This window comes from Quercus lobata, chromosome 4 (assembly GCF_001633185.2).
Source record: "Quercus lobata isolate SW786 chromosome 4, ValleyOak3.0 Primary Assembly, whole genome shotgun sequence".
Classification (NCBI taxonomy): Eukaryota; Viridiplantae; Streptophyta; class Magnoliopsida; order Fagales; family Fagaceae; genus Quercus; species Quercus lobata.
Genome location: NC_044907.1, coordinates 39,116,196 through 39,144,158, shown reverse-complemented (window position 1 = coordinate 39,144,158; position 27,963 = coordinate 39,116,196). Strand labels below are relative to the sequence as shown.

Below are 27,963 nucleotides of genomic sequence, written 5' to 3'. Positions count from 1 at the left end.
TCCCCTAGAAGGGTGAAAGGTCTCCATCTAGTTTCTAATAAACAGAAGGGCCACTGATGTAGAAGAAATACAGCTCAGAATAAGCTCCACAGTGTCTTCATGAAACCCCAAGCTACACATCATGCTTCTCACAAAGCTCCATTCCATTCTATCATACGCTTTTTTCAGATCAATCTTAATAATCATAAAGCCTGCTTTCCCTTTCTTCTTTTCTAGAGTATACACAAGCTCTTGAGCGACAATGACATTATCCATGCCTTTTCTCCCCGATACAAAGGCAGTTTGTGTGGGGGATACAAAGGACGACATCAGGTGCTTCATCCTAAGCAACAGAATCTTTGAAACAATTTTATAAATGGTGTTACACAGGCTAATAGTTCAGAAATGACTAATTGTTTCAGGCCCCAACTGCTTCGAGATAAGGACAATGAGCATTTTATTCAACTAGGAAGGCATTTTTTTTCAATCTAAATTTTTTTTTTAACTTCATACCTCACTGACTCGCCTACCATCATCCAAAACCTCTAAAAAAGCCTAGCATGCAGCCCATTAGGGCCAGGGCCTTTGAAAGCACTCATGGAGTTCAATGCAAAAATGATCTAATTTGTTTAACTTCATACTTCACTAACTCCCTTACCACCATCCAAAAACTCTGAAAAAGCCCAACATGCAGCTTATCAGGACCAGTGGCTTTGAAAGCTTTCATGGAGTTCAATGCAAAAAGGATCTCTGCATCTGTGGGAACATAAGTTAAATTGAAAGCCTTAAATTCAAACAGGCGATTACCCCAGACATAAATACACTCAGGCACTCTAGAGCTTGAACTCTGCTCAGTATAGTAAAGGCTAGAGAAGCCAGCTTGGAAAATCTCCTTAACCTTGTCCACATCCTCTTCCCAGTTCCCATCTGCATTTTTAATGCACACAATGTGATTTTGGCTCCTGCGGTTTAGTGTGGAAACATGAAAAAACATGGTATTTCTTTCCCCCTATATAAGCCAATCTGTTCTAGCTTTTACTACTCAAAGCTCCTCCTCTAAAGCTAGGATTTTTTCCAACTCCTCTAACAGGAATTTATGCAGGTTAATTAGTCTCTGAGAGGGGGAATGGGCTAAGGCCCTCTCAGTTCCCAGAATTCTAGCAACAAGATTCTTCTTCTTCCAAAAAATGTTACCAAACTCTTCTTTATTCCAAACATTGGCTTTATTAATAAACTCATTAATAGCACTACTAACATTCTGCTGATTACCTTCCTAGGCTTCTCTAACAACACTAGGGAACCCGTCATGGCTGAACCATACGGGTTGGAAGCGGAAAGGTCTTACCCCACTTCTACATGGAGGGGCTTTCGAAGACAAAAGTAAGGGGCAGTGATTAGAATTAATCCTGGCTAGATGCTTCACCAGGGCTTTAGGGTGGGTGGTCTTCCACTCCGAGTTGGTCCAAAATCTGTCCAATCTTTGTTGGATTAGGTCAGAGCTATCCCTTTTATTGGTCCAAGTACATTTAGAATGTGTTTGGATACCGCTTTTTTTGCTGAAATTGAAAAATTATTGTTAAAAGTGTTGTAGATAAAGGTGAAAGTTAATTGAAATAGTACAGTGGGATCCATGAATAGTGCCAAAAAGTGCAGTAGGCCCCATGTCGTGATAACTGTGAATTGGCTAGCCATTGGCATTCTTGTAACAATGTCACATGATTGAAATACAACCACTGCATTCCCAAATATGAAATCTATGGTGCCCAGTATGTTGCACTCTCGGTAGAATTGACGAAAGGAATGGACATGCAATGTGTAAGGTTGAATTTAATCAACCATCTTGTTGGCTTTATTCTGTGCCAAATTTGCTTGTATTTCAGCAATTAGTAACCCTGTATTTAGGTGGGATTCTTGTAAGGGTAGTGAGTGAGTTAGTGTGAAGAAATGCTCAAGAGTGTGCAAGAAAAATAGAGACTCGCAACTGGATCTCGCAGATGACTTGCGGCTGCAAGCCGCCAGAAAATGCACACGTGCCAGGCATGCCAGAAGTTGAAGCGTCAAAGCTGGAGCACTACAGGACAAAATAGGACAACTGGTCGTTTAGTTATCTCTCGGCTAGATCTCGCGACTCAGTTAAGCCGCAAGGTGAAACCCTGTTTTGAAAAACCTGACTCTTCACATTCCATTCTCACCCCATTATAGATACCCCTTATACCCACGAAAGAAAGGGAGCTTCCAGAGAGAATTTTGAGAGAGAAACCCTAGAGAAAAACAAGATTGATTCATCCACAATCTTCACTTAAGAGACTCTTCAAATTCCTCAACTCTCTTCCTCTCCATTGTTAAATCCTTGAGAGGCTTTTTACCAAAACCTTTTCTCACTATATCCATTATTATGAGAGGGCTGTTTGGTGTTTTGGGAAGCAATTAGGAAGGAACCAATTTTACATTGGTTGATGCTATGGTCAAGTAGCGGAATCCAGGAAGCTAAAAAGAAATAGGTTCGGCGCAACCTCGTTGGAGCAAGAAGCTTGGAGGGCTTAGGTACACTGGGTAGATTAGGCTTGGAGGGTCTATTGCTGTTCATGTATCCCAACTACATTTTCTAGTGGATTACTTAACGCTTGGAGGGCGGCGGAGAGGTTTTACACTGAGGGCTTCAGTTTCCTCTTCGATAACACATCGTTGTGTTGTCCTTGTATTTGCATCTCTCTTCTTTGAAAGTTCAAAAATGTGTATACACACAGTTGAACGTTTAGACCCCCAAAAATCAACTTAACCAATTCAAGCAATATGTCAAACAACTAGTGTGCGGAAACTTAACATATGCTATAATATGAAGTAGGTTAAAAACTATCTAAACCATAACAAAACACAATCCACAGCAGATAATAAAAAGGCAAAGATAGAGAGGAAGGAAGATGCAAACACAAAGACAACACGTGATGTGTTATCGAAGAGGAAACCGAAGCCCTCGGCGTAAAACCTCTCCGCCGCCCTCCAAGCGATAAATAATCCACTAGAAAATACAGTTGGGATACATGGACAGCAATAGACCCTCCAAGCCTAATCTACCCAGTGCACCTAAGCCCTCCAAGTTTCTTGCTCCAACGAGGTTGCGCCGAACCTTTTTCTTTTCTAGCTTCCCAGATTCCGCTACTAGACCGTAGCATCAACCAATAAAGATTAGTTCCTTCCTAACGGCTTTCTAGAAATCCAAACAGCTGTCTCACAGTGATGATGATGGTGAGAACCAGGTTTGGTATAATGCCTCTCAAGGATTTGACAATGGAGAGGAAGAGAGTTGAGGAATTTGAAGAGACTCTAAGGTATAGATGTTGGGTGAATCAATCTTGTTTTTCTTTAGGGTTTCTCTCTCAAAATTCTCTCTGGAAGCTCTCTTTCAATCGTGGGTAAAAGGGGTATTTATATTGGAGTGGGAGAGGAATGTGAAACGTCAGGTTTAACAAAATAGGGGTGGCTCGCGGCTTGACCTCGCGGCTTGACTAAGTCGCGAGATAACTGTATGGCCAGTTGTCTTGTTTTGTCCTGTAGTGCTCCAGCTTGCATGACTGTTCACCTTCCAGCATGCTTGGCACGTGTGCTGCGTCTGGCGGCTTGCAGCCGCGAGTCACCCGCGAGTCCCAGCCGCGAGTCTCTGTTTTCTTGCACACTCTTGAGCAATCTTCACTGTATCTCACTCACTACCCTTACATCAAACCCACCTAAATACAGGGTTACTAAATGCTGAATTACAAGCAAATTTGGCACGGAATAAAGCCAATTAGATGGTTAAATAAATTCAACCATACATTCTTTTAATCTTTGCCTTTTATTTTTGACTGTGGATGTGATTTTAATTGGCTTAGATTGTTTACCAATTCTATTTATAGCTTGTGTTCATTTTCCGCACACTTATTGTTTGTCATAAAGTTTGAATTGGTAATTTTGCTATTGGGGGTCTAAACGTTCATAGTGTTTTATACACTATTTGAACTTTCAATTGGGATCAGAGTGGATACACTTGTTGTGATTTAAATACCTAAATGTGATCCTTGAACCCTTGTATTTATTTGCCATGGATTGTGCTTTATATGCCTCTTTGTATGATTTGGTTGGTGATGAATGTAACATGCCATGTGTTTGTGAAAATGCCTCTATGAGTGTTAATCCTCATAAGTGTGATGACATGTTATTTGAATCTATGAGTGTTGTTGACAAACTCTTGAAGAAAAATGCTAAGAAGTTTCAAAAGAATTTGAGCAAGTTATATTGTGAAAAGGATGATTTGATTGCTAAGCTCAATGAATCCAACAAATTGGTTGAGAAATATAAAAAACTTGCTGAAATTTCTCTTGAAAAGCTGAAAGAGTTTGAATGTTTGAATATGGACTTGGATGCTAGACTTGTTTTGTCTAACAAACTTGTTGATGATTTTAAATGTGAAAATGAATCTCGTAAGATGCATGCCAAATGTTTGATTGCTGAACCTATTGTTAAAAAGGATGAAAATATTTGTTGCAATCATGTTGTGGTATCCGATTTTGTGCCTAGTGTGTGTTCTACCTTAAAGGACAAATCGGTGTACATTCCTCCACATAAAAGAAATCAAAAGGTGGAGAGAAAGGCTGTTAAGTCAAAGCCTCCGTTTAGGTCTCAACCTAAGGTTTTGAATGGATCTAAATTTGTTCCAACTTACCACCATTGCGGTGTGATCAGTCATATAAGACCTTAATGCTCCAAGTTGAAAAGGGAACAAAACAATGTTGCTAGATCTCTTCCCAAAAAGCCTAGTAGACCTAAACGTATTGTTTGTCACCATTGTGGTGCCTTTGGTCATCTAAGACCTCAATGCTCTAAGTTTCATGCTTTTAAAAGAATTAAAAGAAAATAGAAACTTGAGCTTCATGGAAGTTGTGCTAAAAATAGTAAACTAGATTTGAGTGAAAATAGCATGTTGTTAAAGAAAGTGTTTAATGCTCTTAACTCCTTGACTATGTGCATCTCCGGTTCTCATTTTTCCAACCCTCGTCTCACTTCTCATGAGACACTCATTCCAAACAATCATTTTGTTTGGATGAGGAAAGGTCCCTATGGTTGAGCTTTTACTCTTTTGGTCCTTGATCTAATTCTTTTGATTTTTGTAGAACCCTTCATGCATTAAATGTCATATTTTTATGCATTTTGTGCATCTTGCATTTATTTGTATGCATTGTTTCGTTTTTGATCTTACTTTTATGTTTCAGTTTTGTGTGAGTAAAAATTCAAAACCATATAAAAAGTGAAAAATTCAAAAAGTTTGATAGTATATGTTTGAGCACATATCACATGTGAGTTTTGCCTTGTTCCTTTGTACTTATGGTTTTGTGCATTTACGAGCTTAGCTTGTTCTTTATGCACTTATTTCTTTGTGGGAAAAATCTTGAAATCTATGTGTGATTGTTGTAAATCGATCTTCAAGCTTGTCATGAATGATTGGTTAATAGTCTTGGTGGTTTTGATACTTGCATAGACTTGTGCCTATATATCTTCCCACACTTTTTATTGTTTTTGCTTAAAGAGCTCAACAAATGTAAATATCAAAATGAAAAGAGATAATGAGCTGCAAAAACTGTCGCATATACTAGTATTTGACTAGGAAAAAGGGAAAGCGACTTGTATTGAAAATGTTTGATGCCCAAAAGCCAAAAGCTTGTTCATCAAATTGAAATATAAAAAATTTTAGGCATCAATCTCAAAAATGAGATGTATTGCTCAAAATGAGTTGTATTGATTCAAAATGATCAAAAGATATGAATTGTAAGAAGTCAAATGAAAAGCTTCAATCTTATGTAATCATTTTTTTGTGGGAGGTCATATATGTTTATTTCTATAATTGAGATAGACCACTTGACTTAGTACTAGTTGTGTATGACTTGATTGAATTGATCATTGAAGCTTCACTCTAGGCTAAGGATTATTCCACATTTGATACGCACACACAACACACATGCCTAATGTTTAATGAATGCCTTACTCATTTGTCTGCTTGCACTTGTTTAAATGTGATGTGTGTGTGCTCAACTATATATGGTTCAATCCAAAAAGATTTTTGATCATTTTATATGTTTTTGGAAGTAATTTTTATCATTCTTTGTGTTCATGCTTAGTGCTTACTTTGTTTTTTATTGTTTAAACATGTTCTATGTTGAAAAACAGGTGTTAGAGTTATTTGCGACTCAGCTGGCGACTCGCCAGTCGCGAAACCCCAGTCGCGAGTTCATCCAGAAGCTTTGGTGACTCACTCGCGGCTTGCTTGAGGCTCACTTGCGACTCGCGAAAATTTTCGCGACTGTACCTTGCGACTTGCCTAGTCGCGAAACGCCCAGAAATAGCTTTTTAAAGGGTTTTTTTTAATGGGAAACCTGTTTTAAACCTCACCCATCCTATCTTAAACCCCTCTTTCACTATTTTTACATTAAAACCCAATCAATTTGAATGATTTTTCATTCCATTAACATCTCTAAGGTAATTATAAACTCTTTTCATTGATTTTGATCCTTAGATTATGTTTTGGAGAGTTTTGTGCTATTGGTTGAGATTTTCATCATAGGGGTTGGGAAAACTTAATTTTTGTCAAGTTTTTTCATGGGATTGGTTTCTTTTGTTGATTTGCGTTGGATGTTAGCCCCTTTGTGGCAGAAAAAACATGTATTAAGGGTATATTTCATGATGTTCATGCATTGTTTCACATTAATGTTCATAATGTGCATGCTAGATGTTTGATAAAATGTCTCTTAGGTATTGTGAGAGTGCCTTTTTCGGGATACTCAAGCCCAAGGATCCCGGGCCTGAATGAAAAGGAAGGATTTGGTGGACCGGGCCTTGATTCACCGCAGCTAACGAGCTGTTTAAGAATCAAGTGAATGCAGAGAATACTCCTGACAATATACAGAAAGACAACAAACAAGGATATCAAAGAGTGCCAAAAATTAACGACGTAAGTTCAGAAGGAAAGAAAAACAGGATTAGTAAGACGATAAAAAAAAAAAGTGCTGTGGGGATCCTGGGAATTATGAAGCAGTGTTTCATTAATAAATTATCTGTTTGATTACAGAAAGCTCACTAGGACGTGATGCAAGGTCTAATCAAGCTCAAAAATTGCAGTCTTGAATGGCTATTTCAGCCTTCAAAACTTGCAAAGTTTGATTCTCGTTGAATCCGAGTATGTGCAATAGTGGCCTTTACAGGATATCGGGAAGCAGTATTTGTTCTTACTTCAGTATTTTTCTTTCTGCATAGATTTTTCTGATGGTTCTTTCTAGAGAATTTCTTCTTTCTTGTGTTTCTTTCTTTTTTTCTCGCTGCTTTCTTCACAACCCGTCCCCTCCTTTTATAATGGAGTTTTTCTGGGTGTCCCGGGTTCCCCTGTTTTGTTCTTTTGCAAACAGAGCATGTTCTGTCCCTGTCGTCTCGGTAAGTCCCTTTGCCGTTTTCTCTCATTCTTTCCTTCTCTTGGTTCTGATTCCTTCGAAAGCTTCTGGTTGGCCATCCTCTTTGGGACGTGCTGAGGTATGCCCTTCTCGACATCCCCATTTCTGGCGTATTCCTCTTTTCCCTTTCTTTCATATTTGGACGGAATCCTGTTCTGCCATTTTTGAAAGTCATTCGTTGCCATTCTTCTTCCCTGTCCTGGTTCCCCGATGCCCTTTTGCTGTCTGTGCCATGAGAGGTCGCTCGCGTTTCTTGTTTTTTTCTTCTCCTGTCTTCTTTCTACCGATCTGTCCCAGTCTTCCTTTTTATTTGTGCTTGAAGGGATTTGAGGATCCTTGCTTCTTTATATTTTGCCGTGGTCTCTTTTTGGGATGCTTCTTCCTTTTCTGGGCTTCAGGATCCTCTGGGCCTTCCTTTTATCCCCCATGGGTCATCCGTGCCTATTACTTTGGGCTTAGCCTGAGATTTTTCCTTTTGGGCTTGACTTATTCTTCTGTTTTGGGCTTATTTCATTATGACCCTTTTTAGACCTCAACATTTAGCCCCCCGAGCTCGTGGGTTGCCTGAAACCCACGCGTGAGTGATTTAGGTTTCCTAAGATTTTTGTGGTATCCCCCTTTTTTCGACTTCTACTGGGTTCCCTTCCTTTTTACTTGGGATCCCGGCCCTTTTCTGCTGCTTTTAGTCACCTCCTTTTTGCATGTTGCATTCCCTTATAATTATTACCATTTGCAGCTTCCTCTTTATACGGGACGTGGCAGTTGGGTATTTGAGGTAAAACTCCTCTACCCACTTTTCTCGTTTCCCGTTATTTCTCATTAATAACTGCTGATCACTTCAAATTAAATTTCTTGGCAATTGGCGCGTCTTTCCATAAACTGTTTTCCCCAACTGCTATTTGCGCCTTTATTGTAGCCGTTTCATCTTATCACTTTGCTTCTCTGAGTTTTTCACTCTTTGTGTTTCTCTTTCTTTTTTCTCTTCTTCTCTGTTACCCTGGTCTTCCTCCCTTTCGCACTTTCAATCTCTTTTCTTCTCAGAGTGCGTGTTGTTTCGATGGCTTCTTCTTCTTTTCGAAAGAGGAGAGAGCGTACTCCCAGTCCTTCTGAGGGTGAAGGTTCTTCTGGTTCTACTCCGAGTGATTCTCACAAGGTTACTGAACGTCCGGCCTTCCCTTTACGAGATCCTTGGTATTCTCTCAGTTTATTTTTCCCTCATATATCTCATGGTGAGGCTCTTCCATCCCCTTACGTTTGGATGTTTTCTGGTCAAGCGGGTTTCGCTGGTTCCGCCCAAGTTCCTGACCCTAGAGAGATTTTTGATCTCCAAATCAGACAAGGAATCCGAGAGGCGGTTCCTATTTTCTTTGATTTTGTTCCAGGAAAGATTCAAGGTTGGCCTATATGGGTAGACAAGGAACTGTTTGATGCTGAATTTGTGGGTCGTTTGGAGCGCGCCGGTATCCTAAAGGCAGTGGCTATTTCTAGAAACCTTGAGGGCTTCAGAGACGCCAAAGGGCTCAGGCATCTGGTACGTCGTTGGTGCCCTTCCCTTTATACTTTTTTCTTTTCTACTGGTGAATTGGCAATCACCTTAGAGGATGTGGTTAATAACTTCCTCCTCCCAGTGTTTGGTGAAGAGAATCCCTTTGATATTAACCTTTTTGGTGAGGATCTCGTGGTAGAAGAAAAATTATTTGGTCATTTCGGTGGTCGCGCCGCCTCTTCTGGTGGTAAGCCGGCTAGGATGGGGAGATGGGTGATGACCCTCTCTCGTGAAAAAGATAAGGAAGTAAGGTGGGCCGGTTTCCTGGCTTTTTGGCTTAGTAAGTTTTTGTTTAGTGAGTTCCCTGGGTACGGAGTTAAGTCTTCGTTTTTTCCGTTGGCAATCAATTTGGCTCGAGGTACCTAGTATCCTTTGGCCCTTCTGTTTTTGGGTCACGTTTATTCTCAATTGGACCAGCTTCATGGAGATGAGGCTGAGAGTGATTCTTGTTATGTGATCACTTCATCTCTTCACTGTGCTATTCTTCAGATTTTCATGTGGGACCGTTCTGCAGCTACTTTGGCTAAGTGCAGGAATTTGAAATTTGTGAAAGACAAGTTCCAAGGATCCCCCGACATAGTGAAGGGTCTTTGTGGCAATTCTACTGATGCCTTTCCCATTATTTTTCGTTGGATTAGCTTGAAAGGTGGTGGCCTCAATCTTGTGGAGTTGTTTGACCAAGCAAGGAGCTTATATTGGAGATCCCCTCGTGAGTTTGGTCCTGGCTTTGCGTGTGATTCTGTGTTGTCTTCTTTTTTATCTTCTACAGTTAATACCTTTGACTTGCGCCGTGGTGATGAGGGCAGTCTGGCTTATCTTGCCTGCATTAGCCCCTCCTGGCTTCCTGTGCCTTCTTCAAGTGGCCCAAAATATACTCATTATTCAGCACACCGGGTGCTCCGACAATTTGGTTTTAATCAGGACATTCCTCCATTTTTTAAGGATGTGGTGCCATCCCTTCCTTCCTTGGATCCTTTCTTGAGGCTGCAGGCCTTTTCTTATTGGTCACGGAGGAGCCCCCAATTTGCAGTGCCTAACTCCCAGAGAGGAGTCTTTGCTTCTAGTGGCTATACCAGTTATTGGAGAAGAGTACAAAAGTCCTTTGTTGATTATGTTGGCACTGGTACAGTTTGGGATGCCCCGAATCCTAGCATTGTTTCCGCTCTGACATCCAATAGACGTTTATCCCTTCCAACTGCTGGGATTGTTTCTGCTGCTGCAAGCAGCAAGACTGGGTTTGCAGAGTGGCATGCCTCCAGGGGAGGTTGGGTGGCTTATGGACAGGATTTTCCTGAGACCTGGCTGGGTGATAGTCTCATCATTGGTGCTTCCTCTGGGGTGCCCATCAAAATGGGTGCAACAGAGACAATTAGTGCTGCCACTGCTCCGAGTAAAGGTAAGGATGTCAAGTCGAAGAGAATGAAAGCTGCTGATGTTAGCGAAAGTACAGAGGGTGTGGAGATAGGCTCTGAAGCGAAAAGAAGGAAAGCGGGAAAATCTCAAGCACACTTGGCATCTCAGGAAGGCAAGGATGTCAAGGAACCTTTGGTTTCAAGGACCCGGAAGAAGACCAAGGTAGAGTCTTCTTTTCCCCAGGTTCCTGTGACTGCTTCAGTCCATGGTTCTTTAGGATCCTCTGGTTTGGTATCCCAGCCTCCTTTAGGACCCTCTGGGCGTACTCGTAGTAAGCAAAAGACTTCCAGAGAATCTGTAGAGAGAGAGAGAAGGGCAAGACTTCTTTCCTTCTTCTCTTTTTTTTTTTTTATTTTTTATTCACCTTGTTGCACTTGTTTCTATTTTGCTGACGAGTGGTGATTTCCTTTACAGTCCAAGCGCAAGTCTGATCACAAGACGGGTAAGAGCCAATCTTCTGGAGACGACGTGGTATGTGTTCCCCTTTTTCTTTTGTTCTTTCCCTTTTGTTCTGACATTGTGTTGTCTGCATTTCCTGCTGTTGTGTTTTTCTCTCCCTTTCTTTTTGACACTGCCTTCTCCTCTTCTTCTTCCTTTAGGTGGAGGTATCCCCCCCCTATGACTGATAAGGCTCTGGGGGAGGAAACTATCACAGCTCTTTCCGTTGTTTTTCCTGTTATGGGGGAGGAGCCCCCTACTGATGACCCAGCTGAGGAAACTGGGCAACCAATGCAAGGTTCCCAGGATTCTCAGGATCCCAAAGCTTCTAGGATCCCGTCATCTGAAAGTCCCCATATTGAGCGTACTCCTAGTCCTATCAGGACTATGTTTCCTCAGTCCTTGTCAGATAAAGGTGCTTTGGGAGACACTCCTTTATCCAAACAAACAGGTAAACCTTGTTTCCTTGGAATAGCGTTATATTCTACTTTATTTTCCAGTTTTTCTTGAGTTCCTCCTTTTCCTTTTTCTTTTAGGTCAAGCCAGTGAGAAATCCGCTCCTAGTGTTGCCTCTTCTTTAGAATCAGAAAGCTCAGAAGGTGAGTGCAAGCTACTCCCATCGTGTTTTCCTTTTCTTCCCCCTCCCTTCTTTTTTTTATATATGGCGAAGCCCCCTGCATCTATCCCTTCTTTTAGCCACTTTGCTATTGGTCCTTCACCTTTTCTTCAACTTGCCTTATATTCCTACCCAGAATCTTCGGGGAAGTCAGGAGATCAGGAAGAAGAGGCTCTGCCCCAAGAAGCTGGAACCGGTTTGTTCTTCTTTTTCTCCCCTTTTTTTTTTTAGACTAAATCCGTTCTTCCTTTTCTTTTCTTTTCTTCTTTTTTTTTTTGAATATTGATACAGGCTTTGCAGGTTCTGAGCCTGTTATTCCTGAAGGAATTGTGAGACCTATTCAAGTTGCTGACCTTCGTCCAGAGCAAAAGGCTGCAAGTCCTCCTGTCTCTGCAAGTGGTGACACAGTGATGAGGGATGTCTCGAAGATGACTGCCTCAGATCTTGATTCAAGGCTTTCTTCTTTTCTGGCTCGCTTTGATCTCTTGGAATTCAACAGTCTTCCTGACAGCCACTTCCATGTTTTTGGGTCTTCCTATGGCAGCTTCCTGCGTTTCTCTGTTCCTGTGGAAGGCCTGCCGCTGCTAGAGAGTCTGCTTAAGAGTCACGGGGATTTTACCAGCGGCTTCAGGGGAGGCGTTTTTCTAGGCAATATTTTAATGGAGTTGCTGTGTGCTGTGCTGATTTCCCTAAGGAATTCCTCTATAGATTCCTTGTCTGAAGAAAAGCTTCTGGAGTGGAGAGGGGTGGTGCAAGACCTTCTAGAGGCTAAGTTTAATTTGTCTTTTCTGCTGGATCACTTGCGTCTGCTGGCTCATATGCTGTTTCAGAGGCAATCATTCAAGAGTATAGACACTGAGATAGCTGCTGCTGAGGAAGCTTTGGCTCGTGCTCACAAGGTTTTACAAGACTTGAAGGTCAAGCGGCAGAGGATCCTTGCTACTTTGGCTGTGCCTGTTATTTCTCCGGATGCCTCCCTGTTGGCCGGCCTCATTCCTTAGCTTTTTTTTTTTTACATAAACAATTTGGGATTGTATAAGTTTTTCTTTTTGAACATTGTTCTGCTCTTTGCTTTCTCTTTTGTGTTTCAAAACTGCTTCTTTTTTTTCTTAGTATGTGAATCTGCCTTTTTCTTTGGTATATTGCCTTTTCTTTCCTATGGCTCTTTTCTTTCCTGAGTCCTGGACCATGCTCTTCACAGGCTTCACTGTAAATTCTGGTCCAGGTACCCGGTAATCTATTGTGCAAGTACTGAACTGGGTACACTGGTATCCTTCCCTATGTACATATTTTTCTTTTTGAGACACGGTCCCAGTTCATGAACTTTGACAGGTTCCCCTTTTGCCAAGTGCTAGGCTAGGTATCCTAGATATTTTACTTTTATTCTGTGATCCTAGACCTATGCACTTGGGACTGTTTGTGGGATATCTGAAATTATTTGTGAGGTGAATCCTGGGCCATATGTAAAAGGGTATTACATACTCTCCCCTTTTTTTTTTTGACTCAGGTATCCTTCCTTAAATTTATCCAAATTTGGTTTTTTCTGCAGTATTTAAAGAAAAACTTAAATGTTGAAGAAACGGAATTTCATTAAAACATGGTCATTTTCAAGGAACAAAGAAAAAGTCTTTTGGTGCAGTATTGACCACAAAGTGTCAATCTATCACATGTTCCTGAACAAAATTATCTTAGACCAGAATTCATGATAAAGGCTGAAAAATAAAAAGACAAAAATAAAAAGAACTTAGCAGATAGTGAAGCTGGTGAAAGGACCCTGAGGTACCGAGATCCCCTTGTCCTTATGCATATTATTGTTTCAGCCATTTCCCGTTTATGGGCTCTGTCAGGACTGTTCCATCTTCTTTGGCAAGGTAATAATATCCACTTTCATGAGCTGCATTGATGATGTAGGGTCCTTCCCATTTTGGGGTGAACTTGGAAGGCCCTGGCAGGTTCCTCCTCACGTGCTCCGCCATCCTTAGCACTAATTGCCCTTTAGTGAACACTCTTGGGCGTACTGCTTGTGCATATGCTCTGGTCATTCTTTGCTGGTATCTCTGGCTCCTTTTCTTAGCCAGTTCTCTTTCTTCTTCTACTCCTTCCAGATCTGCTAGCCTCTTTTCATTGCTTGCGTCCTCACTTTCTCCCTGGTTTTCCTCCAGAACTATCCTTGGTGTAGGAATGACTAACTCCACAGGGCTGATGGCTTCTGTTCCATAAACCAGGGAGAATGGGGAGAATCCTGTGGCTGTCTTTACAGAGCTTCTACATGCCCAAAGCACATCTGCCAGATGGTCACTCCATTTTCCTCCATACTCATGCTTCATTTTCTTAAGGATTTTTAATATTACCCTATTAGTAGCTTTAGCTTGGCCGTTTCCTTGTGGGTAGTATGGGGTAGATCTTTCATACTTGATGTGGTATGCTTCAGTTAATCCCTTCATATCTTTGTTTATGAATGGGGTTCCATTGTCGCTGATCAATCTTCTGGGGATCCTGAACCTTGTAATGATGTGGTCTCGAATGAAATTTGCTACAGCTGCTCCAGTAGCTTTTTTCAAAGGGATGGCCTCTACCCATTTTGTAAAGTACTCCGTGGCTGCCAGGATCCATATATAACCATTGGATGGAGGATTTATGGGTCCTATGAGATCGAGCCCCCAAGTATGAAAAGGCCAGGGTGTCGTCATATCCTATAGGACATTTGGGTGAGTGTGAATTGCATTTCCTAGGACTTGGCAAGCGTGACATGTTTTGACCAGCTCCTCAGAGTCTCTTTTCATCGTTGGCCAGTAATATCCCAACAATAGTAACTGCTTGTACAGCCTTCTCTTTCCTGGATGACTTCCACAATCTCCAGAGTGCACCTCTCTGACTACTTCTCTAGCTTCCTTTGGTCCCAGGCACCTGAGGGGATCCCCATGGTATCCCTTTTTGAATAAAATGTCGTTCTGCAAGAAATACCTGCACGCTAGTTTTTTGAGCTTGTGGGCCAGTTCCCTGTCGGTTGGCAAGATCCCCCGAGCCAGGTATCCTATGAAAGGAACCCGCGAATCTTCTGCAATAAACACCGCGTAGCTTTCTTCTTTATCAATTGCCAAACGACATTCCTGGCATTTCCCCTGTATGATTGCTGCTTCCTTGTCCATATCTGGCCAGTAATACCCCATACGTTGCATCCTTCTGTATAGGCTGACTTTTTCTGCAACTCCACATGCTTGGGCGTGTAATTCTTCTAGTTTTGCCTTTCCTTCCTTCTCGGTGATACATCTGGACAGTATTCCTCCTGGCAGTCTTTTATACAATTCTCCTTCTATCTGAGTGTAATCCATTAGTTCTTTGATGTTCCCTCTAGGGCTTGCCTCTTTCATCCTTTCTTTGATTTCGTCCCTCCAGTCCCACTGTTTGGATTCCCCGGGGTACATCCCTTGGAGGATCCTTACAATGGAATGTTCCTGCCTTCCTATTTTTATCAGCGTATCCCTCCCATTAAATGGTATTTGGGATCCCAGGGTGGCGAGAGCATCTGCAAACCTGTTTTCACTTCTTTGAGTGTATTCTATGCTGAAGGTTTGAAATTCCATCTCCAGCCTTTGTGCCCAAGTCCTGTAGGCTGCTAAGCTTTGTTCCCGTAATGCAAAGTCACCTTTCACTTGGGAGACTACAAGATTAGAATCTCCCAGCACTCTCATATGTTTCACTCCTATGCTGAGTGCTATAGTCAACCCAGTTAAGTATGCCTCATATTCAGCTGCATTATTAGAGTATGAGAAACCAAGCTTGAAGGACAGGGGCATGATATCCCCATTTTCGCAGCTTAGTACAATTCCTACCCCATTTGAAGTTGCTGTAGCTAACCTGTCAAACCTCATGGTCCATTTCTTCCCTGGGATCTCCATCACTGCTACCTCACCAGGGATTTCCTCGCTCAGCGGGCCTTCTTCCTTTCCTGGGAATTGAGCTAGCAAATCTGCTATGGCCTGGCTCTTGACAACCTTGGGAGTTCTTACACCTATATCATATTATGAGAGCAACACTAGCCATTGTGCTATCCTTCCCGTGAGAAGGGGCTGGTGCAGAAGCGCTTTTATGGGGTGGGACTTGGTTACCAAGAGGATTTGGTGAGCTGAGAAATACCTCTTCAACCTTTGGGATGCATAAACGATCACTAGGCAGGCTTTCTCTATTCTGGGGTACCTGGTCTCGGTATCCTTGAGTGTTCTGCTTACATAATATATGGGCTGCTCATTTCCTTGGTCATCTTCTTGTGCCAGCAAAGCTCCTATTAGGAGACCCTTCCCAGGAAGCTTTTGAGTTCCCTAATAGTAGTTGGTCTTCTCATCGTGGCAATGGCTGTGGCCTTGGCTGGGTCCACGCTTATGCCTTTGTGATGTACCAGGAACCCAAGGAACTTTCCAGCAGACACTCCAAAGGCGCACTTCATGGGGTTCATACGTAACTTGTATTTCCTGCATCTTTCAAAGACTTGCTCAAGTACTTGGAAATGTCCTGTTCTGGTTTTTGACTTGACCACGATATCGTCTACATAATCTTCCATCTCCTCATGCATCATGTCATGGAAAATGGCTGTCATGGTCCGTTGATACGTAGCCCCCGTATTTTTGAGGCCAAAGGCATTACAGTGTAGTAAAAGTTCCCAATCGGAGTTCTGAATGCCGTCTTCTTGCATCTTTGGCTGCCATGCGGATTTGGTTGTATCCACTGTACCCATCCATAAACGAGAACATTGAATTTCCTGCAGCTGAATCTACAAGGAGGTCGATATTGGGCAAGGGGAACTCATCTTTAGGACATGCCTTGTTCAAGTTGCGAAAGTCTACACAGCAACGGATCTGACCATTTTTCTTCTTCACAGGTACAATGTTGGAAAGCCATTTTGGGTGTTGGATGGGTTTGATAAAACCAGCTGTTAGTAATTTCTTGACCTCTTGGACTATTTGAGCTTCTACCTCAGTGTGGAAGACCCTAGCTGGTTGGACTACTGGCCCTCATCCCTGGGTCCACATTAAGAGAATGGACTACCAACTCTGGGTCTAGACCTGGCATCTCATCATAGGTCCATGCAAACACATCTCTGTATTTTTGAAGCAAGGTTATCAATCGTTCTCTTTCTTGAGCCACCAATTGACTGCTAATGAAGACAGGTTTTTGGGATCCTGGTTCTGTTCCCAAGTTTACTTCCTTTAATTCTTCCTCAGGCTGAATCTGGGCCTCCTTAACTGGTTCTTCTGGGATTTCTTCTTGGGCCATCATGCAGCTTGGTGGTTCGGGACCTTCCTGTACAATGCATTCGGGTCCCGCGCGCTTTCACAAACGATAAATTAGCCTTCCCCCAGGTTCCCGCACCACCACACATTCTCGGGATCCTGAAGAGCTGGGCTCCCTCTTTTGTCCTTTTCTTTCTAGAAGGTTTCTCAGGTCACGGGTGCCCCTTCCTCCTTCTTCTTCTTCTAGGACAGGTGCCCCCGGGGTCCCTGGGGCGGGGTTCTCATCATCTGGCTCCAACTCATCATAAAATATCGTTTCTGCAAAGTTCACTTCTCCCTGGCTGAAAAAATTATGATTGGCAGGGATCCTTATGGGCCTCCCATTCAGTCTCCCTTTAATGCATTGATGGAACGTGGATGGAATAAGGCGATGTTTATGAAGCCACGGGCGTCCCAACAACACGTGATAAGAAACTTCTGCATTAATCACATGAAACCTTGTCAGAACTACTATTTGGCCCACCCTTAAGGCTAGCTGCACGTATCCTTCTGTTGACTCTACCAATCCTCCAAATCCTGTTATCTCCATGGGAGCCCCCAGGATCCTTCTGTCAACTAAGCCAACAGCTTCCAGGGTACTTAAGGCTATGAGGTTGAGTGATGCCCCCGTATCCACCAACGCTCTTCTGACTTGAACGCCGTTTATGGTGGCCATTAGATAAAGGGGTCTACGGTGGTGTGGGTGCTCAATCTCCATGTCTTCATCAGTGAAGGTTATTGCATTGGTTGTTTCCAGGAAAGCTCGACTAGCATGTGACTCAGCTGTAAAGCATTCCATCCCTGAATCTGCTGCTATGCTCATGAGAGACTCTGTGGCCACCCTTCTTGCTTCTGGTCCGAATCCTAATTGATTGAATAGTGACCTGAACTTAGGATTCTTCTGGAGGGTCCTAACTGTGCTCGGATGGAAGGATCTTTCAGATTCTCCTGCTTCTGCCGGGTTCCCATGTATTACTACTGCTACCACCCCTTTTCCTTTGTGGTTAGGCAAGGGGTTCCTCTGCACTTCCGGCTCCTTCTGAGTGAGCTCCAGGGTTCCTTCTCTCAACTTTTTGTGGAAGAGTCTGCGAAGGGTCCAGCAATCCTTGGTGGAGTGCTTGACATAATTATGGATTCTGCAAAATAAAGGGTTTTTCCCTTCTTCTTCTGTTGGTGGCCTGGACACAGTGAATGGCCTAACAACCCCATCTCCAATCCATTTGTCTAGGACATGGCTTAGCTCCTCAGCTGTACATGGGATCACTGGTGGTTCCTCAAACACCTTCCCATCTGGTCTCTTTCTTTTCTCTCCTACTGATGCTGTCATAGCTTGGGACGCGGGCAGCCTTTTCGTTCTCATAGTTTGCGCCGTCCTTCTGGTTCTCTGTAGCAGGTCAGCAAACTGTGTGATGCATAGATTTTCAAGGTTGAGCCTGTAATCAAAAAGCATGTTGGCTATACAGGTTTCCACGAGCTCTTTTTCTTCATGGTCTCCATAGCAGTCTACGGACACATCTTCGAATCTTTTAATGAATTGAACAGGATCTTCTCCAGGTCTCTGCCTCACCATTTGCAGGTTCTGGAAAGTGATTTTGTCTTCACCAGGGTAATATTTGGCGCAGAATTTTTCCATCATCTCATCCCAGGTCTTGATGTACCCGGGTCTCAGCGTGGTGTACCAAGTGTATGCCCTATCCACTAAGAATTTGGCAAATTCCCTTAGACATAGTTCTCTGTCTCCTGCATAGGGGCCCATAGTGTGGACAAACCTACTCACATGTTCCACAGCACTTCCATTCCTCCCATCGAAAGGATGGAACTTTGGGGGTTCATACCCCTTAGGGTATGGTTTGTCAAGGAGTTCTGGAGGGAACGGGGGATCCCGAGAGAATTGCTTGGGGATCCCTGAGAGTTTTTCCCTTTCTTGTTCCAGGAGGGCATTGACGTCTGCCAGTGTCAAGTACTGAGGGTTGGCTCTTCCTCCCACTGCTGACCCTCCTTCTGGCTGTGTCCCATCTTGGTGGCCAGTAGGGGGAATATTGTCTCTGATTTCCTGTGTCCTGCCTTCTTTGAGAAGACGAACTTCTTGCTCCAGATCCTTTAACATTGCTGTCATCCTGGCCATTAGGTCTGGTTCCTGCCTTGCGTGTCTTTGTTCTGACACAACCTCCTGTTCTACCAAGGGTATCCCGCCTCCTTGCCTGGAGACTTCCTCGTTTTCTCCTACAGGCTCAGAGGCCGTAGGTGGCACATTAGTTCCTTTGCTGTTTCTTTGTCTTGGAGGCATTCTCTGTGAAGGGTTGCTTCTTCCTTCTTCTTTGCCCAGTCCCCAGTGGAGTCGCCAAAATGTGAGAGTACCTTTTTCGGGATACTCAAGCCCAAGGATCTCGGGCCTGAATGAAAAGGAAGGATTTGGTGGACCGGGCCTTGATTCACCGCAGCTAACGAGCTGTTTAAGAATCAAGTGAATGCAGAGAATACCCCTGACAACATACAAAGAAAAAATGACAAACAAGGATATCGGAGAGTGCCAAAAATTAATGAAGTAAGCTCAGAAGGAAAGAAAACAGGATTAGCAAGACGATAAAAAAAAAGGTGCTGTGGGGATCCTGGGAATTATGAAGCAGTGTTTCATTAATAAGTTATCTGTTTGATTACAGAAAGCTCACTAGGACGTGATACAAGGTCCAATCAAGCTCAAAAATTGCAGTCTTGAATGGCTATTTCAGCCTTCAAAACTTGCAAAGTTTGATTCTCGTTGAATCCGAGTATGTGCAATAGTGGCCTTTACAGGATATCGGGAAGCAGTATTTGTTCTTCCCTTAGTATTTTCTTTCTGCATAGATTTTTCTGATGGTTCTTCCTAGAGAATTTCTTCTTTCTTGTGTTTCTTTCTTCTTCTTTTTTCGCTGCTTTCTTCACAACCCGTCCCCTCCTTTTATAATGGAGTTTTTCTGGGTGTCCCGGGTTCCCCTGTTTTGTTCTTTTGTAAACAGAGCATGTTCTGTCCCTGTCGCCTCGGTAAGTCCCTTTGCCGTTTTCTCTCATTCTTTCCTTCTCTTGGTTCTGATTCCTTCGAAAGCTTCTGGTTGGCCATCCTCTTTGGGACGTGCTGAGGTATGCCCTTCTCGACATCCCCATTTCTGGCGTATTCTTCTTTTCCCTTTCTTTCCTATTTGGGCGGAATCCTGTTCTGCCATTTTTGAAAGTCATTCGTTGCCATTCTTCTTCCCTGTCCTGGTTCCCCGAGGCCCTTTTGCTGTCTGTGCCATGAGAGGTCGCTCGCGTTTCTTGTTTTTTTCTTCTCCTGTCTTCTTTCTACCGATCTGTCACAGTCTTCCTTTTTATTTGTACTTGAAGGGATTTGAGGATCCTTGCTTCTTTATATTTTGCCGTGGTCTCTTTTTGGGATGCTTCTTCCTTTTCTGGGCTTCAGGATCCTCTGGGCCTTCCTTTTATCCCCCATGGGTCACCCGTGCCTATTACTTTGGGCTTAGCCTGAGATTTTTCCTTTTGGGCTTGACTTGTTCTTCTGTTTTGGGCTTATTTCATTATGACCCTTTTTAGACCTCAACAGGTATTTTCTCGCTTGTTTGGACTTCGATGAGTACCAAACTTTGGGGTTCCTCATGTTTTCTCATTAGGAACATGTTTGGTTTATTGGTTGTGTATTTAACACACCTTGCCCTACATGTGTGTTTTTCATGCATTAGTCATGCATTGCACATAGCCACCTCTTGCACACACCTCTGCTACCCTTGTCATGCATTGGTCTTTACCTTGCTTTTTCATCCTAACATTTCATGTTTACCTTATGTTTTGTAGCATTTTACTTTGTCTTCGGTTTAAACTTCATTTTCTCATTCATCTCGCACCCCTCATGCATCATTATCATTGTTCATACTTTTATCTCTTGCCCTTTTTTTCTCCTTAACCCTTTGTCTATTCCTGACAAAAAGGGGGAGAGTATACTCTAGAGAGTATACCGAAGAGTTTTGTCATTTCTATATGACTCTTGTGCACATCCTTAGGGGGATAAATTCTATTTCTCGTGCACATTTGTAAGGGAAGAGATATTCCATAGGGGAGATGCATACACCAAGGGAGAGAAGACATTGTGTTAACTAGAAAATTTTGTTCTGTTTGTTTTCTTGTTGGTTTTATGGTGTTTTGAGTTATACTTTATTGTTCTCATTGCATCATGTTTGTGCTTTGGACATGCATATATCCCTATGCTATTATGCTTCATTGAATGCATGTTCAGATGATCATTTGTTTTACCATGTGATCATTGTAATCATTTCTATATAACTGTTTTGATGTATGATCAAGTTGCTCACATGTTTCACATCATATTTTCTTGATCGCAATTTACTTGTTACATTATACTTGTCCTTTTATTACTTGCTTTACCTTGAGGGTCTAATGTGTTTTGTACAAGTGTTTCAGGTTACAAGTATATATGTTCCAAGTACATCACAGTTTCTCATCATTCTGAAGGGAGAAATTTTAAGCACTTTTAGTTTATATTGTTTAAGTTTATATTCAGTATTTTGCGGTTTGTACCCATGTTGTTTTTGTAAGTTTTTAGGGTTTGTTTTCATATTTTGTAGGCTTTATGGTTTGTACCATGCTTTATGCAGCCTTTATGCTTTGTTAAATCAGTACTTCTAACTAAATGTCATGCATTTTCCTTTTAAGTAATGTCACTCTTGTGCCCTTGTAGGATTGTTCCTAGATGCATATACTTAGTGTATTATGTATTGGTTGAGTATTGGGCATACAAGTGACTTGCATTGTTCTTGTTAGGTTGTATGTCCAAGTGTTCATTCCAAGTGTGAATGAGCATTGTGGTCACTACCTTGTAGTGATTATTTGTTTGATCTAGCCATGGTTTGTTTCTTAACTCCATCTTTGCTTAATCACATCATGCCTGCTTCATATGCATTTCATGCTTTTCTGCATACAATGATCATGGTGTATTGTTGTGTTTCAAGAGATTTATGTTCATATGATTCAAGAGCTTCACAGTTTCTAGAGTTAGGTGTGAGTGAGTTTTGTTCAATTGTTCCCAACTCACATGTTAAGTCTAGAGTTTGTTTTAGAGTTTTGTCACGGAATAGCCAAAGGGGGAGATTGTAAGGTTGAATTTAATCAACCATCTTGTTGGCTTTATTCCGTGCCAAATTTGCATGCATTTCAGCAATTAGTAACCCTGTATTTAGGTGGGATTCTTGTAAGGGTAGTGAGTGAGTTAGTGTGAAGAAATGCTCAAGAGTGTGCAAGAAAAACAGAGACTCGCGACTAGATCTCGTGGGTGACTCGCGGCTGCAAGCCGCCAGAAGATGCACACGTGCCAGGCATGCCAGAAGTTGAAGCGTCATGCTAGCTGGAGCACTACAGGACAAAATAGGATAACTGGCCGTTCAGTTATCTCGCGGCTGGATCTCGCGACTCAGTTAAGCCGTGAGGCCAAGCCGCGAGCCAACTCTATTTTGAAAAACCTGACTCTTCACATTCCATTCTCACCCCAGTATAAATACCCCTTATACCCACGAAAGAAAGGGAGCTTCCAGAGAGAATTTTGAGAGAGAAACCCTAGAGAAAAACAAGATTGATTCATCCACAATCTTCACTTAAGAGACTCTTCAAATTCCTCAACTCTCTTCCTCTCCATTGTTAAATTCTTGAGAGGCTTTTTACCAAAACCTTTTCTCACCATATCCATTACTGTGAGAAGGCTGTTTGGTGTTTTGGGAAGCAATTAATTAAGAAGGAACCAATTTCACATTAGTTGATGCTATGGTCAAGTAGCGGAATCTGGGAAGCTAGAAAAGAAATAGGTTTGGCGCAACCTCGTTGGAGCAAGAAGCTTGGAGGGCTTAGGTACACTGGGTAGATTAGGCTTGGAGGGTCTATTGTTGTTCATGTATTTCAACTACATTTTCTAGTGGATTACTTACTGCTTGGAGGGCGGCGGAGAGGTTTTACACCGAGGGTTTCGGTTTCCTCTTCGATAACACATCGTTGTGTTGTCCTTGTATTTGCATCTCTCTTCCCTTAATTTTTGCCTTTTATTTTCTGTTGTGGATGTGATTTTAATTGGCTTAGATTGTTTACCAATTCTGTTTATAACTTGTGTTCATTTTCCGCACACTTATTGTTTGTCATAAAGCTTGAATTGGTAATTTTGCTATTGGGGGTCTAAACATTCATAGTGTTTTATACACTATTTGAACTTTCACAATGTATTCTCGTAACCAATGATGGAGCACTTGTACAATGCGACAAAGTTTGCATTTACTCTCGAGGAAACTGCTTCTTGTTTCTTTGCTCCAGCCTTGTTCTCGATTTTTATGTCTTGTGCCCAAAAGTCTTCGCTAGACACCGCTGAAGTTCAATTGATCATTAAATATTAATAATTAATTACAAGTATAAGAAAAAGAACTTAGAAAATTTCTAAGTTTAGTACTAATTTTATTATAAACCAAAGCATAAACTAATGTAAAATATGAGTGATGCTACTTCATATAAATAAGTGTTTGAATTATTTTTAGAGAGTTGTTAGGGATGTCACAAATTTTGCTACATAACCTTTGTAAATTGATGTGTCATCAATCACAAAAAAGGGAAATTCATTTATTATGTTTTTAAAATCTATTAATAACATTCATTACTACATCAATTTGTATAAGTTATGTAGTAAAATTTACAATATTTTTAAAAATGTTTGTATTGTTTGTTATAGGTAACACCATACTTTGTAATATTCATGCAGTGAAATTTATAATATAACTAACATTAGTTAATTACTTAAGTATATCCCCCACAAATTTAATTATATTTAGTGCTTAAGCTTAAATTTAGTACATATATTGTAGCTTAAATGGCAATTCTTACTGTTTCAACATAGATGCTGAAGGTTCAAATATCTCCTCTTTAAAACTACTGAATTATTAATAATAATAAAACTTAATTAATAAGAGGGTACTATTTCATGACTACCTATATATATATATATTTTTATTTATTTATTTATGTATTGTGCCTTCAAAGGACACAAAGGGTCCGTTTGAATAGAACTTATTTTACTGAAATTGAAAACTGAAAACTGATAATACTGTAGCAAAATAATTTTTAAATGTGTGAATAGTACCGTAGGACTTATTTTTAATGAAAAAATTGTTGAAAAATGAGATTTGTGGGTTAAAATAGTCCAAAGTTGCGGCTACTGTTTATAAACCGTGCATAAATAGTAGCTGTTGTCCCTTGAAATGAGTGCTGCAGTAATAAAAAAGAGAGAGAGAGAGAGAAGAAAAAGGGTGCAAACGCAAGAAACGCAAACGCATAAACGCAACGCGTATCCAAACCTCCTCAAATTATTAGATATATATAAAAGTAAAACAAAAGGCGTGCATGCAATGGAATTGAATCAATTAGCTAAACATACCAAGAGTTGCAGAGCTGAAAGTGGTCCAGCCATCGACCTTGCTTCTGTTACCAGTAATGATAGTGGCATCAGTTCCGTCTCCATACATAAAAATGTTTCGCTTGTAACTTGGGATTACCACATTTTCCTCATACACTCCTTGTTTCACGTAGATACGTGTTTGATCATTGCTATTGTTTGGAGCAAAGTTGATAGCATCAGTGATGGTGGTGAAGTTTCTAGTTCCATCAGCAGCCACAGTCAGCACCATGCTATGGAGATAAATTCTCTCCAATATCCGAGTCCAACCATAGTTTTAAAAACTGGACCAGACCGGCCGGTCTGACTGGGAACCGGTCTCAAATCTGATCCGGTTATGATAAAAATCCGAAAATAGCTTAAAACCCAGTAAACAGTAAAAACCGCCCGGTTCAACCTGAGAACCGAAAAAATTGAAGGTTGAACCGGTTAATGACCGGTTGGGGTTTTTTGTCTTTTCCGGCAAAACTATGTCGTTTTGGTCCTCAAAATTAACACTAAAATCCTAAAAACTAACCCTAAGCCTATAGTCCTCACCCTTAGACTCTCTCATCTCACTCACGCCTCACTTCGCCTCAACCTCACTCCCTCACCTCAAGCTCTCAAATCTTAACTCTCTCATCTCATGATCAGTCAAGCTCGCTCTGCCTCACGCACCTCTCTCTGCGCTCTCTGCCTCACGCACACTGTCACTGCGCTCTTTGAAGTTCACAATCAGTCAAGCTGAGGGTTTTTTTTTTTTTTTTTTTTTCCTTTCAAAACAGAGTGAGCTTGACTTTCGAAAACAGGGTGAGCTCGTTGTTCTTGTGGGCTTTCTTCGCCGCGTCGTTTAGGATGACCCAAGCATCGGCGACGAGCTTGAAAGCTTGATCTACAAGAGGGAACTGGTTCTTTTCGGCGTCTGGGTTTTGGGTTTCCTTCTTGGTTGGTCTCGCCCTCACCCTCGCCCTCTTGTAATGTTCTTTTGTTTTTCATTTTCTTGGTTCTGTTTTTTTTTTTTTTCATTTCTGTTAAGTTCTAAAGTTTTAGGATTTTATGTATTTAGAACTCTAATTTGTATTGTTGGCAAACCATGATCAAAACAATGTGTTTAGAAGTATTTTAGTCTAGCTCAAAGTTGTGATTTTATGTAAAGTTGGAATCGAGTTAAAGCAGGAAGCATTGTGCCTTTCGGCCTGGCTTGATCGATCGAAAGACAGGCTCGATTGATCGAAGCTCGGGCATAATGATTTTTTGCAGATTCGTCCAACTCAGCTCTAAGTGTTTTAAAACGTTTTTAGGGTTTCTTATTTGTCCTAAGTATAAAAGGCAAACCCTAGCCACGTTTTAATGTTGTTCATAATTGCGGTTTGTGTAAATCTCTTGTGAGATATAGAGGAGCTTTCCTTTACATAAACTTAGGGTTTTCAAAGAGAAGATTTATCTACGCCTTGATGATCAACTCAGTTGCTGCCATTAAAGTTTAAAGAAAATATAAGCGGGTGTGCTTGTATCTGGTGGTAAATCCAAGAAAGAAGGAGTCCGTGGATTTGGAGCTTGCACGTGGTCATGTCAGTAAGTTCTACTGGTTGGTAGCAATAAGAAGTCGAGCGTGGGGGCTTGTAAGTCTTATTGTATGAATTTCGATTCTTTCAAGATAGTGGATTCAAGTTTACCTTGAGAATAGCTAGGTCAAATCCTCCCCAGGTTTTTACCGGTTTGGTTTCCTGGGTGATCATATCTTGTGTTATTTATTTTCTGCTACTTTGCATGATTTGATCTTTTATATTGTGATAACCTAGACTTGTTTAATTGGACTAAGTAACAACTTGACTAATTACCTAGGTTAAATCAATTGTTTAAGGGGTCTAAAAACTATTAATTTCTCTCGGCTTCATCAGGTAAGAAACTAATAATTAATATTCTTTTTTTTTTAATGATTTTGATTTTGATCATTTTCTCTTCTTCTTTTTTTTTTTTTTTTTTTTTTTTTTTTTTTTTTTTTTTTTTTTTTTGGGCTTAATCTCAGATTCTCAATTCATGTTCTCGGGTTCATCTCAGGTTTTTTCTCTGTGACTTCACTGGTAAGTGGTAACTTCAATTATTAGTTTACAATAGCATTTTAGTTTATTTGTGATTTTGTGTATGTTGTGGATTTGATTTACAGAGCATTATTGTTTGTAAAATATAGTTTACAGAGTATTATACTATTGGTTGTGTATGCTGTGTTGATGAATTTATTTGTTGATAAAATGGTTGCTGCCAGTCTGAAATTGTTGAGTGAAATTCATCAATTGTTGACTAAAATTGATGAATTTATTATTGTTCTTTGGTTTTGGAATTTGTATAGATATGGACAATGAAGTGATTGAGGATGATGATGACATCAATTTGGAATCATTTGGTGATGAAAATGATGCTCCTCCCGGATTTAGAGATAAAAATCATCCTATTCATGTTGAAGATGAAGAGGATGAGGATGAGGACGATGCTAGTGGTGGAGCATTTGGTTCACATGATGATATTGATTTCAATTGTCTTCATAACAAATGAGGCTTGGGTCTTAAAACTTAGTAGTTGTTTGTTTGAAACTTTAAAACTTATTTGCTATTTGGATGTAATGAACTTATTTGTTATTTGCCATTTGGATGTAAATTTAATAACTAATGAACTTATTTCTTTGGTTTTGTTGATAGTTTATTATGTTAAGGATGATTGTTTTGTAATGTTATTATGTTAAATTCTTTAAAAAGATGTTATATTATATACTTATATACTTGTATTTTTTTTAAAGGAAACATATTTGTTACTACTTACTATTGGTTTGTTAGTTTTAGTATATTAAAAAATTATTAATTATTTATATAATTTAAATAAATAATAATTAATTTATTTATGACGTCACCGGTTCGACTATCGGGTCCGACCATAAAACCGGTATTTAGCTCATTTTCCGATTCTTTCACCGTACTGTTTTTTAAAACCATGAGTCTGACTATCTAATTTCTTTGAAATCCATGTTGGAACATCCACGTCCATGAGGTGCCTATTATTTAGGTCGTCTTGGCTACTATTTTGGCCGTTTTGGCTAGACAGAATTGAAAGAGAATTACTTACATGCATGTAAGTGTCATTTATGGATTTCAGCACGGCTGGCTTCAAAGGACCTGAAGCTGAATCGAGGGATTCCAAGCATGTGATCTTGTTGGTGAGTGCTGCGCTAAGGTAAACTCTTGCCTCGGCTACTTTCCCTTCATTTAAGGGTGCTTCATTGATTCGGGACACTGATCTTTGTAAAGAAGACAAGGTGATTTGGTTGAGTTCCGTGCAGTCCTGGATGGTTCCTCTTTGTTTTTCTATGATATTTTTTGGGTCTTTGGCCTCAGATAGCACAATGGAAAGCTTTTCAGACGCGTTTATTGCGGTTTTGAGGGTGAAAACGATATAGTAGGCGGTGTTGTTTGGACTGCTATCATTTGGTTTATCTTTCATAGCGAGTTCCAATGTGTCAAGGCAGATATCTGAATATGGTGTGGTTTTGCAGATAGATTTTATGTAAGAAAATTCCTGAGAAGTTGTGGAAGAAGAAGAAGAAGAAGAAGAGTTGAGAGCCCATGTCCTTGACAAGCTGAGTGCAGAGAGGAGAAAAAAAAGTATCAGAATATTGGAGGTGGAGGAAGCCATAAAGTTTGTTGAGACAAACTGAAGTGAAGACCGATCGAATTACATTATATAGACTTTGACAGCACCGGGTAGTAATATGACAATGCTATGTACTCCTATGT

At 41.0% G+C, this 27,963-nt stretch overlaps 1 protein-coding gene across 1 annotated transcript; it reads right to left on the bottom strand.

Annotated features, from left to right (window-relative positions):
• Positions 1-27: 27 nt before the first annotated feature.
• On the bottom strand, positions 28-27,862 carry LOC115985168 (probable pectinesterase/pectinesterase inhibitor 12). The gene is made up of 6 exons (XM_031108131.1): positions 27,150-27,862; positions 24,182-24,432; positions 22,980-23,121; positions 1,631-1,792; positions 638-941; positions 28-336 (listed from the first exon to the last, which is right to left on the bottom strand). The coding sequence occupies exons 1-6, from the start codon at positions 27,860-27,862 to the stop codon at positions 28-30; spliced, it is 1,881 nt and encodes a 626-aa protein (XP_030963991.1).
• Between the last annotated feature and the right edge of the window lie 101 nt (positions 27,863-27,963).

Excerpts from the sequence above, each read along its gene's own strand:
- LOC115985168 (XM_031108131.1), bottom strand. The coding sequence starts at position 27,862 with ATGGCTTCCTCCACCTCCAATATTCTGATACTTTTTTTTCTCCTCTCT. Across the intron at positions 24,433-27,149 it reads ACTCATGGTTTTAAAAAACA|CATGGTGCTGACTGTGGCTG; the intron begins GTACGGTGAAAG and ends TTATCTCCATAG. Across the intron at positions 337-637 it reads TTCAGAGTTTTTGGATGGTG|ATTCTGTTGCTTAGGATGAA; the intron begins GTAAGGGAGTTA and ends ATTGTTTCAAAG.